The sequence below is a fragment of the Centrocercus urophasianus genome, unplaced genomic scaffold, assembly GCF_019232065.1.
Source record: "Centrocercus urophasianus isolate 14NV4802_14NV808 unplaced genomic scaffold, USGS_Curo_1.0 seq_12, whole genome shotgun sequence".
Classification (NCBI taxonomy): domain Eukaryota; kingdom Metazoa; phylum Chordata; class Aves; order Galliformes; family Phasianidae; genus Centrocercus; species Centrocercus urophasianus.
The window spans coordinates 67,345,010-67,358,561 of NW_024884364.1; the positions used below are offsets into that span (position 1 = coordinate 67,345,010).

At 37.2% G+C, this 13,552-nt stretch overlaps 1 protein-coding gene across 1 annotated transcript in view; it reads right to left on the minus strand.

Moving 5' to 3' along the window:
- Positions 1 to 13,552, minus strand: part of PCCA (propionyl-CoA carboxylase subunit alpha) — a 191,709-nt gene that overhangs the window by 136,246 nt on the left and 41,911 nt on the right. The window contains exons 7-10 of the mRNA XM_042811087.1: positions 11,433 to 11,576; positions 9,917 to 9,991; positions 4,514 to 4,582; positions 3,695 to 3,770 (exon numbers count right to left, since the gene is read on the minus strand). Of these exons, the coding sequence (XP_042667021.1) occupies positions 3,695 to 3,770; positions 4,514 to 4,582; positions 9,917 to 9,991; positions 11,433 to 11,576 (364 nt within the window). The remainder of the gene's footprint in view (positions 1 to 3,694; positions 3,771 to 4,513; positions 4,583 to 9,916; positions 9,992 to 11,432; positions 11,577 to 13,552) is intronic.

Below are 13,552 nucleotides of genomic sequence, written 5' to 3' on the forward strand. Positions count from 1 at the left end.
TTTTTTCCTCTCAGTTAGTATGCCCACAGCTGGAAAAAACCCACACTGTTTCTGTTGTCACTGTCCTTTCAGGTCTCAGTTCACAACACAGACTTCAATTCCATATTGCAATTTCCCTCAAATATTCACCACAGTTATTTATCACTTTCTAGTTTTAAGCACTTGCTCTTTTAGTCTATGCTGGAAGAAACCCATGGTTTGTGCCTTCCTTATTTCTGCTACTCCTTACTGCATCTGCTTCTCACTCTTTTTCCTCTTCTTTTTCTCAAATAGTTGACTGCATTCCTCTCTCCCCTTGGCAAAACAAGACCTCAACAGAGAAAGTCTAACTTTTCACAAAGACTGTTAAATTGATGTTACTGCTTTATACTTGAATCACCAGGGAATACATTAAAAAAAAAAATAAAGATTGCATACAGTGATTTAAGCTATCTGCCCAATCAGATCTCTAGTGAGCCAATACGTTCTACTTTCAGAAATCTTAGTTGAGATTTCAAATTTAGATCAGATCTCAGTGGAAGAATAACTTCATATCAGAATCATTTAGATGTTAATGGACCTCAGGAGATCATTTAATCCAACGCACTCTTCAAATGTTATTTTACTTTCATCTGATCCCATAAATAACAATATAGATATTATAAAGGAGCATGTTGATTACTTCCCTGTGACGACATCGAATATACCTTGAGTTAAGTACATTGGTAACATCTGCTGATGAACAGATTTGTTCCCTGCAAGTAGAATGGAGCCAAAAGCAATGGGATAATTCTTGGATATCCTAAAGTCACAGCAGTGGAAGTTGAATGTGTGTTCATACAGTACACAAGGAGCACTGTGAAGTGCAAGGACTTTGCTATCAGCATGTCTCCAAGTAGTCTGAATGAATCACATCCAGGAGAGTCACTGCAGCACTTCAGTCCCTGGATTCTCTACTGAGACCACCATGAATGACATTATATTTTGGCATTTGTTCCAAGAGGAACATTTGTCTTCTAGGAACTCAATAAAGACCACTGATTTGACATGGGTCAGCAAGCAACCATCAAAATACTAGTGACTAAAAATCCTCACCAACTTTTGCCTGCCTTGAACTAGTGACACAGAAGTGATGGGAAAGACTCCATCTTCCATTAGCGATCCCCAAGCTATCCATTAGATGATCCTCGACCGCTACCCAGTCACCCCATCCCACTGCAACCATAGGTAAGCAAGCAAAAATTTTTGTTTACAGAAATGCTACAGTTCTTGGGAATCCAAATTCTCAGTGTGTATTACCTTGCACTGTCTTTAGCTGGTAATCTTAGCTAAAATCTTTTGCAACTCTTAAATGACTTGCTACTTAAAACGAAACGGTCTCTAAAATACAAAGCAAACAAAAGCTGCTTCACAAGAGATGAGAAATATGGAATACGAAGCACACCAAAATACGTGGATCTTCAAATAATTGTATATGGGCTCAATACTCAAATATAAAACCAATCTAAACCATGTTAAAAATATCTGTATACTTAATTACTAATAGCAGCTACTCATAAGGACTTCATGTGAGACATGCTCCCAATACAGTTTAATATTATGTTACATAACAATTTAAAGCAAAAAAAAAGTCATTTAAAAATGCTTTAAATTCTTTTTACAGGATTTCTTTGTCAATTTAAAGAGAGTATTGTCTCTTCTTCATCACTTGTGAAGCTTACTGGAACTTAACAGAGACAACTCTGAACAACTGAAATTCTGTATTTGTCTAATCTGTCCAATCTGCAATGTTCTGAACTACACTGACAAGTACAGAAGTATTAATCACACTAGAGATGAGATACTGTAATATCTGTGTGTGCTGCTTATAAATAAACCCTGACAAGAAATTGTCTGCTGTGTAAAACTACACAAAAATCTTGTTGGTTTTCAAATGGAAATCATTGCTCATCATAATCATAAATGTGTCCTTGTTCATGAACTTTTGAAACCTATGGCAAATTAAAATTTATCCTCTGTAACACAATAATAAAAACACATTCCTGCCTGTAGTTAATTTATTTTCTCTTTCAGTGATTTTAATACATGAGGAAATTTTTCACTGGAATAAATACTAGTGAGAGATCAGTTATGAGCATTTAAATGCATATATGCATGTTAGTAAGATGCTAAAATAAAATATCAAGAAGGCAAATTAATAATTTCAGATGCAAGGCAACATACCCTTTCTAGATATTTATCTATCTGTTGAACTAACTAATCTATCCATTTTATCATCTATGTAAAATAACCGAGAACAAACCATTAGGTTCCACTGCATATTATAGTGCACAATAAAAGACCACAGCCTACACACAATTCCAATACTGTCATTAAATATAATTCATCTAGTGTCATTTGCTACTTATACAGCGGAGCTTGAATCAAGAACCTGTTTCAATTAAGAAGAAAAAAAAAACACTGTCCTACTTCACTCTTGCTGCATTCTCTCATATACATTTACTAAGCTGATATACAGCAGGGGTTTACATCAGCACACTGTACTGCAGTAGTATAAAGGCTCCAGTTCCAACAGTATAAATCTATTTTAGAGTCTAGTCCTACCACCTATCTAGCTACACTGTGGTATAGAGATGCTCACTTTCCCCTGAACAGATAAATCTTGAGTCTGATGTGACATCTGTAGTGTTCATCAGAGAACATTAAAGCCATACCAAGTTGTTAAGAAACACGAGCACGCTGATCGACTACACAAGCTAGGCTCTCCTGCTCCTCTTCCAGCTGTTTAGGGATGGATTTAAGGGTGTTACAAGTCATTCACCTATCATGGAACAATCAAAAAGAAAAAGCAACAAAACCAGCAAACCCTAATAATTGTCCTCCCTCCTATCCTGGTTCTTCTAAGTGTACTGACTAGTAATGAAAAAAAAAACCCTCCTTCAGACACCACAGTGGAAAAGTGAAGATTTTTACTACATTACAGTTCCCTTTTCTACGTATCCCCAGCATAAGAAAGAATAAAAAATCCTTTTTTTTCTCTATTTTGATTTTTCCTTTTTTCCTTTTTTTTTTTTTTTTCCATAAGACAATGAGGAAGATGTAAAGATTCCTCCCACACAAACCGTAACTTCCCTTTTTAAAACTTCAAACAACTTAAAGTGGTCATGGTTGATTCACTCCTGCTGCTTGGGAGAGCTGAAAGAGCATCTACTGCTTCTAGACAGTCAGCGAGCAAAAGCTGAAACATATTTTATTATTGGGCTACATTTCTATTTACCCAAACATAAACAACTATATTGAAAACACACACACACAAAAAAAAAAAACAGTCAAATACTCAACTGTGATAATATTTTTACTGTAGTCTGTGTATTAAACTGCTATAAAGAAGCAACTACTCTTAATTTCCTACAGCACAGTGGCCATTTTTTCCCCACAGAAAAATTACCTGCCACCATCTTGTGAAATCTTGTGAAATCTCTTTGAGGAAATAATTCAAATACTTACCTCTAAAAGTTTATCTCATAAAGCAAAAACAATGGAGAAAAAATGAAGCCTTTACCGCTGATCTATCTTCTCAGCTTAATTAACACAAGCTTTTCCTGTTTTCATTCGCACTTACGAAGTGGGAATTTTACTCAATTTGCTAATTACTAAATTTTCAAGCTGTTTTGTTGAAACAGACCACGCTAGGAACCCAAATTTCTGTAGTTACCTCGAATTACGTAATTGTCCAAAGCCTCCTCCATTCTTCTCAATGCTTCAGCTCTATTAGAGCCATAGGTAATCAGCTAAAAAACAAAAGGCATTGAAGTTAACTAAAAATAGCATGTTTGTCTCCAGAATTTGCAAAGCATTTAAAATGAACGGTTTGTAAAATTTCTGCAACCTCAGAAACATCTCTAGCACATTACTGGGTCTATGTTCCAGAGGCTTTAAAAAACATCAAAAGAAAACTAAAATCTCAACCCATTTGATGAAAGAAGGGCAATCACCTTCAGTTCAAACAAATCTTGGTGTGTGAATGGATTCTCTCTTTTTCAGGTGCACTGGAAATTAAAGCAGGGATTGAGTTGAGTGAACACCCCAAACATCTTTTAAGACTTATTCGACAACTGAACTCCGACTATATCGTTTATCTTTACCAACAATTGCTGATGAATATGAGCTAATATACTGAGAGACACTTCCAACCATTTATTTCACTGCTTCTTTTCAGATGCCAGAACTACTGAAATAACACTTCTAGTTAGGATACGTTAAAAGAATATAATGGTTTCTGCTTGAAATCCTTTTGATAACCAGAAACTGCTAGACAAACAATTATTGCATCAATATATAAACTAGATTTTGTTTACAAGTAACTTGAATATTCCTGTTACACAATTTCCTTCATTTCTTTCATATTTCCTCAAGGCACTTTATGCCCAGCATCTTTAAAATACTGATTTACCAGTCCTATAGGATATTCTTCTTCATTCATCTGTGTGTAAAATCAGCATACCTTAAGGATATTAAAAAACAATCAACTCACTTTTGAGATCATAGGATCATAGTAAATGCTGATATCACTTCCTTGTTCTATGCCACTGTCAACACGTACCTTCAGAAAACAAAAAGCGAAAAATAATTTACATTGCAAAAAAAAACAAAAACAACCCACTTCAATATGCAATTAAATATATTTGACAGGCTTAAAACATAGCATTCAGATAACCAAAGAATCATAGAATTGCTAAGGTTGGAAAAGACCTTCAAGATCATCAAGTCCAACCACAACCTAACCACACTACCCTAACTCTTCAGTCTGGGGAAGAGGAGGCTGACGGAAAAACTTATTGCTCTCTTCCAACGTTCACGAAGCTCATCATGAACATTTTTCCCTTGAAGAACTAGGATAATAATTTGTTTTCAGAGAAGCTGAAGAAGGGGAAGGGAGCCTTTTTCTCCACCAGGAAAAATGCCTGTAAGTTATTCTCTCCTTTAAAAGAAATACAAATGCAATCTTCAAAGCTAAAATTCAAAATTCTCTTTTGTTCTCCTTAGAATGCACATTAAACACATTAAATTTGGTTTAAAGATTTAGGCTGTGTTACACACTCCAAACTTCAACTCACAACGTGTCCAATTCTGATTTAATCACTGTAATAAGATATCATAATTATTCTTCTGACTGACACCTGGCATGAAGGATGCCCCTTAAAATCACACCCTTTCTGCATCTGTACGTAATCACATTCCACACGTTTCACCATAGCCCTTTTGAAGGTTCCAGTGGGAATACAACTCAGGAGCATTCAGCAGGAACTTTGGAGCTCTGCTTATCAGCTCTATAGGAATACCAATCCTGTGGTTTTCATGTCTGTAACACTTTCCTTTTCTGCCTCGCCCTCTTGACTGCAAACCATTGTGTTTTCTGTTGCTGCTGTTCCCCCGAGGCGTTAATGTTTACACAGCTTTTTCCATGGCTTTGCTTTGTAAGGACACAGCCCCAATTAAATCTCTGATTCTGCAATATACACGGAAAAAAATAACACGAGTTCAAAAATCCCTTTTGAAGAGGCCGATTGCTGTTAACCAGCCAATAAGTTAGTCAGTATAATGGTGATTCTTGTTTTCATCTCTCAGTTTGATTTCATCACCGTAGCAATGAGGTTAGCCATATAAAACTGTTTAAATGAGCAATTTCTAGGGAAGAAATATTTATTAAATTGCTGCTTTTGAGCACCGGAATCTGAAATATTTTTAAAATACTAATCAAAGTAACTCAAGAGCAATAAATGCATTCTGGGGATCACAAGGATGGAGGACTCTAATCAAAGCTGTTGAAACAGCAGGACTCTGATCTACTGCATTGTAAAGGGGATGGGGAAGAGGGTCCTGGAATCTCACTTAAACTTCACCTGTGGGAAGGAACCTTCGCAATAAGCAGCAGCTCAGCTGTCTGCAGCAAGGCAGAAAAAGGTCAACGCAACGGCTGTTAGGCCTTTAATATTTTAATTTAGGCGATTATCAAGGGACCACATGTAGAACCTCTTGTCTACAAAATCCACATGAGGGCATGATGATGACTTTATTATCCAAATGACAAAGATACCGTAGCAGGTGTACTTGTCTTCAGTAAAAATACACTGATTGGATTTTATGAGGTTTCATTAATAAAGCGTATTTATGAATTTGTATGTTTTTACGTTCAGATTTAAATATTCACGTATATTTACATTTCTGTAGTATATTTACTTATATGTAAAGGCAGCAGCAATTCCATAACATTCGTGTTGCATCTTACCTGGATGTGTTTTATTTACATTTAACTAGGTCTCCCACTACCCATATCAGGTATTCAACATTACCTACTGATGAGAAGCAGCTCAGACACATCATTATTACAGAAAAAATAAGCAGCTTAATTCTCAACTCTCTTCGTAGCTGCTGCACCATCCACATTCTCTCAGGATGCTTGCCTGTATTTAAAAGGCAATGCACGCATTCAAGCAAAAAGAAGTCATTCATCTACTCAATCTGTGTTCTAGTATAAATTGTAACTTTTTTTGCATACACAAAGCTTCTGATGGTGAAATTCCTTACAGAGAGTGGTGAGGTGCTGGAACAGGCTGCACAGAGAGGTTGTGGATGCCCCGTTCATCCCTGGAGGTGTTCAAGGCCAGGTTGGATGGGGCCCTGGGAAGCCTGGTCTAGTATTAAATGGGGAGGTTGGTGGCCCTGCATGTGGCAGGGGGTTGGAGATTCATCATCCTTGAGGTCCCTTCCAACCTGGGCCATTCTGTGATTCCGTACTGACTACTGGCTCCACATCCTCTGTTTCCGTTCATATACAACATCTGTACCTCTAAACAATTTACAGTTTTTATTAAGTACATTATTCTGAAAAAGGAAAAATGACAGAGGGAATTTAAATTTCTTCAAAAAATAATGTAGAATTTCAAGAAATCTGGAGACTCTTCTGTAGGAGCTCAATTTTCATAAAATAAACTTAGGGTGATAAAAACAGTGACAGCAAAAAAGAAATACATTTACCATCTTCAATTCTCCCTGCAGTGGTTAAATTTTCAGAACCCAGTAAATGTAGATGATTTTATAAACTACACAGTATGACAGAATTCAATGAATATTGGATGAAAAAGAAACTATAATTCAACAGATATTTACTATAAAGTCCCTAAGTAGATAGATAACAGCAATACTTTTTAGACCTTCAGCATTTACTTCTGCTTAGCGTACTTCCTTTCTTTTATTCAGCATTTAAAATACCAAAGAAAAGCTAGACTTCAAAATCTTATTGTACTCCACAGCTCATTGGTATTACAACCCCAAACACTTCTATTGCTGTTGTCCTATCATTATGTGGTGTTATGCTATCACAACTGAAAGAAAACTGAAAGAAAACTGAAAGAAAAAAACTGAAAGAAAAAAAAAACCTTTAAGTGGGGAGAAAGCCCAATCTACATGTCAGTCCTGCAATGAACTATTAGTGCATCAAATTCCACTCACCTACAGGTAAAGATTTCTAGTATTTTCCTGTTCTTAACCATATTAGTCTAACAGTTTTTGTCTTTCTGTTGAGAGTGATAAAAGAACAGATTGCTGTTCCTATTGGCAAAGAGCAATGCTCAAGCTCTTCTGGTACAGCAGCACTTTTTCCACGTTGGGAAAGAGCATTAAATATGTATGCTCACAATTATAACGATATGAGGTTTTGTGGTTACCTTTCTTATAATTCATTATCAATGATGAAAAACTGATGTTCCCTCGTACCTTGTTGTATGAAAATCACAGGATATACGAGGCAAAAAGAATCAGTACAGTATTATCTACAAATAAGAAAAAACCTCACCTATCCATGCATGGCAGCTCCTCCAACTTGAGAAACTGATAAATATGGCACACAGCCCATCACAGCTAACTTTAGAAACAGAAGAAATGAACTAAAAATGCATTTGGCAACATACTACTCTTCAACTGAACTTCTCGTAACACGTTGCGAGTCTGAGCTGATTTCTAAATCCAACTTTTGACAACTCTAAAATCTAAAATGTATAAAATAAACACCGTGGCACAATGGGCTTGTAAAGAACGTTTTTTGGTAGTATTAATTTTGTTCTTCACAGCATGACATTCGCAGGAGAGAAATTATTTCAACAGTGGCAGGAAACATGTATTAAGATACCAAACGATGAGTGTCTAAATAAAAATAGCTGTTCTATTTTTAATAACATAGAAGTAGTGAACAGAAAGAACAGCCCAGACGCTCCACATAAGCTCCTCAAACCACTGCTCTGAAGCCTCCAGTGTAATTAAAATTTCTTCCTTCAGTACCATGACGGACCACGTGAAGCGATCAGGCATCTCCCACCCTTCATTTTCAATTCACCTCTCCCCCTAAGCACAACTCCCAGCCCACCCTGTCTACCTGACAAGTGACAGCCCAATCTGATTAAATGCTTGCAAGGGAGGGGACTTGTGGGCCTCCATGACAGGCCAAAAGTGATCACCATGGAGATACATAATTACAGCTGTCAACGCGTCTACTGTCCTGCTGGCATCAATTTGATTGCTCCCAGCAATAATGATAGACAAAGCTTAGTGTGCACTCTCCTGCACCCAATCACTTTATCTATTCCGTGGTCCATTTAGCTGACATGCAACATTCGCACAAGCAAATAACAGCAGTAAGCAGAACATTTAAGGCATTTTAATTGTTTTTTCTTTGTATGGATGGCTCACAAGCGCAAATGTTATTACATAAAACTCCTGCTGCAGCATTAATTGAAGAAAGATTTGGTGGGACAAAGACCGTAGGGGGTACAGTTTGTCCATTATCACTTGTACTTTCAACAGGTCTCACGTTTGGAAAATTGCAAATTGCAAAAACTTGCAAGGGCAAAATGTTTGACATCCTGTTAGCTATTACAACATGGTGAAAACTTCCAACAACTGCTGGAGTATTCATTATAAATTCTTATTAAATACACTCTGTTTCATTTAAAAAAGAAGTTTAGATACATCCAATGATACCTTTTCCCTTCATCTCGTCTTTAAGATCACATAATGCTTGTTAGATCTTTACAATTTTTTTTCTGCTTCCAGGCTTTGAACACAGCATGAAGCCTTAAAGACCAGAAAGGGTCAGGTCCCCTCAGAAAGTACATGGGCAAAAACAATTTAAGAAGCGAAATAAATCATATATCCAATAACATCTCCACATTTAAGATTTCTCCTGTAATCTTCCACTATTTTCTGTGCAAGCAATCAGACTGAATAATCGTATTCACAGATGGTACAGCCTTGCAATTCCACTGATAGTGTCATCTATATATGCACTTATGACTTAGTGTCCTTTGATTTTACAGAAAAGCAGTACCCTTGTTCTTTTCAAGTATCAGAAAACACAGTTTATTACACAGCTATTCCATATATTTAGATAGCGTCCTGAAAAATGTAATAATCTGTATATAATAAACTGAAGCAAATTTGCTTTTCAAAGTCCGTAATGCTAAGCAGAAAGCACTGACAGTTTCTCACTGATGTCTTCAGTTCTGGTAGTCAGAGAGCTGACTTCACATTTGACTCAACGTTGAACTGTCTCGCTACTTTCACTTAAGCTGCGTTTGAAAAACTGAAGCTCAAAGTTGCAGAACATAATTAAATATTTCAATACAATTTCATACATTGATTTCCTGTGATTCCCAATCTGAGTACATCTGAAAGCCAGCTTGGAACCATACACTTTCGAAGTCATTTTCAAGTAGCACAAGTAAGTATTGCCATGATCCTCTCCCCTCCACCTCCTCCCCCCAACCCCAAATGCTAAAAACAGATCCTAATTTAAAAAGCTCCCGAGTACTTATATCCCTTGTCTATAAAAATGAGATCCTTAACACTCAGTACCTATGAAAATCAGAACCAAGTTACTTACACTTGGCACATGCAATGGCTCCTGATACTGAGACAATTTACCAATGGATGGAAGGCCAAAAGATTTGTAGGGGTCCTGAAATAAAATTCAACATGAGAATGCATTAAGCTTTTACAGATGTGGAGAAAATAATATTAAATAGCTTGAAGTCTAACAGAAACCACTGTTGGAATACCTTTGTTTTCCTCCCCGGAATTACTTGAACTACCCTTCTTCAAACTACCCATGTGACACAAAATAAAGAAGTGCAAGCATATAAATTCTCTTGCACTGCAGTCAAAATAGCAGGAAAAAAAGTGCTCTGCATATAGCTATAGTACCACCAAAACTTTCAAAAACCACATCTTCATTTACTGCGTTGTGCTTTGGAAGAGGGATGGGGAAGTATGCAGAAAAGGAGTAGCATTGAGAAAAGAAGTTTAAGGAAAAAATTCCAAAGATAAAAAGAGCTGTCAGGAATTCAACTATCATTAGAAATCAAACTGACCTTCACACTTTGGAAACCACCTGCATAATGCAACAATAATATGAATTTATTAAGATAGCAAGTAAGTGTATGGGTTGTAAGAACAACCAATCTCATGACAAAGTATTAAGATCCATTATTTCAATTCCTTCATAATTATAAATATGCTGAACAAAAAAGAAAGCCCAAGCATCAGTTACTCCAGGGTGAATTCATACTCAGAAGAGCCTCCAGGCCAATGACATGACAAATACTGATCCTTTATCAAAATAGTTCACATAATTTTTAAGCAGTAGAGCAAGTTGAAGATTATGGGTATGTCACAAAGAAAAAAAATTTTAAAAGCCCAGGGCCATAAATCAGAAATAGTTACATAAGGAGAAAAGAATATCTCAGGAGGTTGAATTATATTCAGTTATATTATATAAAGTTCTCTAAGAAGTTCTTAAAACAAAATGAAAGAAGCTGAGTGCCATTTTTCAGTGAGCTTATCTTGATTTGAATACCATGAATTGTCCTAAAATGCTTCATAACGTATTTTATATTTTAGAAAGCTTTTTTAAGATGAGAGAGACAGATTTTCCTATGAAGAACTGTGATTTCAGCAGATATAACTTGCTTCTTCAATAACCCATTAAAATGTTTTGGAACAACAACAAACACTCCTTAAACTACTGAATTATTTCAATGGTCATTTTAGTTTTAACTATATATTTGGAAATACTACTTGACTGTACCAAACAATACAAATTCTGCATTATTAATTGTGAACAGAATATACAGCAAATGTTCTCCAAAACAAACCTTAGCTATCATTTACCATTTTTTGATTTTTTGAAAGAAAAAAAAAAAAAAAAAGTAAAAATACACACCACATTTTGAAGTAAGAAATAAAAACTCTAGAAACGCTCATTAACCATTTGTGCTGCATACTCTGAATCACACCTTTCATATGACAATCCTTGACTTCACCTTGGTCTCTATCCCCACCTGGTTATTACCACTCTGCAATTCTACCTCCTACCCTCCTCCCCATTACCACTCATTTACCTCAGCATAAACTCGACATTCAACCGCCCAGCCGTTGATGGGAATATCAGCTTGTTTGTGCCTGAGAGGGTAACCCTTAGCAACACGGATCATTTCTTGGACCAAGTCCAGGCCGGTAATGCATTCTGTGACGGGATGTTCAACCTGCAAGGTCAAGAACTGTCAGTCAGTAGGTAACAAAAACAACCAAAGAAATCCCTCTCCATAAGCAAACGCATAAACAAGAAATTGGACCAGGCAAGGAACACATTCCCATCTTGGTCTTTCCATCTCCCAAAAAACAAGTATTTGACTAGCTCCCTGCAACCTACTTTGCAGAGAAACGCCAAAAAATAAAATAATTACTAGATTACAGATCTAGGAGAAACACACTTATGAAGGCTTTTTCATTTATTTCACAAACTCAAAGAGCCACATGATGATAAGGTAGTTGGTTGTTTTTTGTTTTTTTTTTTTTTCCAAAGCTTTTCCTGTTCAATTTTGTTTTGAAAAGACCAGCACATTAGACCCAAATATATATTTTAGCTGAGAATCTCAAAGAAGCTGATAATCAACCCATTCTGCTACACTTAACACGGCACGTCCAGGAGCTGCTTACAATTTGGCATAGAACTCGCCTACCCTAAATCTCACCCATTCGCCTGCTTTCACTAACCTGTCCTGACAAGCAACCAGATTAGCGTAATCTTACATCAGCGCAGTGTAGCAGAAATGAGCAGATGGATCCTTCAATTTTTTTCCCCCTCCAGACTTATCTGTTTAGCGCTTAGCATGCACAATAGCTGGGCTGGACCAACAGAGTCACTCTGTTCTCTCAGCAAATTGCTGCTAACGGCTTCGGATGATGCTGCCATGGGAATACCCCGTCGCTCACGCTGAACAACGCATGTGCGCACATGCATGCACACACCTTCTTTTAAATGTGAATGGATAGGAATGAATACATTATCATGAAAAAAATCTTTAAACACCATATTTGTGGTGTTCAAGAAATGTTTGGATGCTGTACAGAGGGACGTGGCTTAGTGGAGAATATGGGTGGTAGGTGGGCGGATGGACTGGATGATCTTGGAGGTCTTTTCCAAACTTAGTGAGTCTGTGATTCTATGTACAGTTAAAAAAATTTAAATCAAAGCAGCAACAGAGTTCAGGGCACACCAGATAGATACTGTAACTCATGCTATAAGCATGTTCTTCACACTTCAAGACTTTCCACGTAAAAATTATGACCTGCTATATTTGTTGTGAAATAGTATTCCAAGAGACTTCAGAAAGGCCCCATCTGGAATACTGTGTTCAGGTCTGGAAACCCCAGAGGAGAGGCAAGAAGATGATCAGGGGGCTGTAGCACCTCCCCTATGAAGACAGGCTGAGGGAGCTGGGCTTGTTCAGCCTGGAGAAAAGAAGGCTGCAGGGTGACCTCATTGCAGCCCTTCAGTATATAAAGGGAGCCTACAAACAGGAGGGGAATCAACTATTTGAAAGGGTAGATAACAGCAGGACAAGGAGAAATGGTTTTAAGTTGAGGGAGGGAAGATTTAGATTGGATGTCAGGGGGAAGTTCTTTACAGAGAGAGTGGTGAAGTGCTGGAACAGGCTGCACAGAGAGGTTGTGGATGCCCCGTTCATCCCTGGAGGTGTTCAAGGCCAGGTTGGATGGGGCCCTGGGCAGCCTGGTCTAGTATGAAATGGGGAGGTTGGTGGCCCTGCATGTGGCAGGGGGTTGGAGATTCATGATCCTTGAGGTCCCTTCCAACCCTGGCCATTCTGTGATTGTGTGAAAATGCACTTCACAATAGTTTCTCTATCATGTGATGCAATACTGCATACACTCTGAGACACAGAAAAAGGTCAGTGAACAAACCACATGTCTTTCTTCCTTCAAGTACACTAGTATAAGGAAAATATTTAGTCATTATACTAATTTGTGACTAATCGGAACAAGTAGATGCTTTGGTCTTTACGAAAAAGGCCTTGTAAAGATAAACAGATGGCATCCATAATTAGCCCTGTGTGTGCTGTGAGTTTGTTTAGAATTTCAACATTTTAAGACGTTTTGACATAATTTTAATGACAAATCATCACTGAAACAGCGACTTATTCTTTGGAGGATAAAAGTA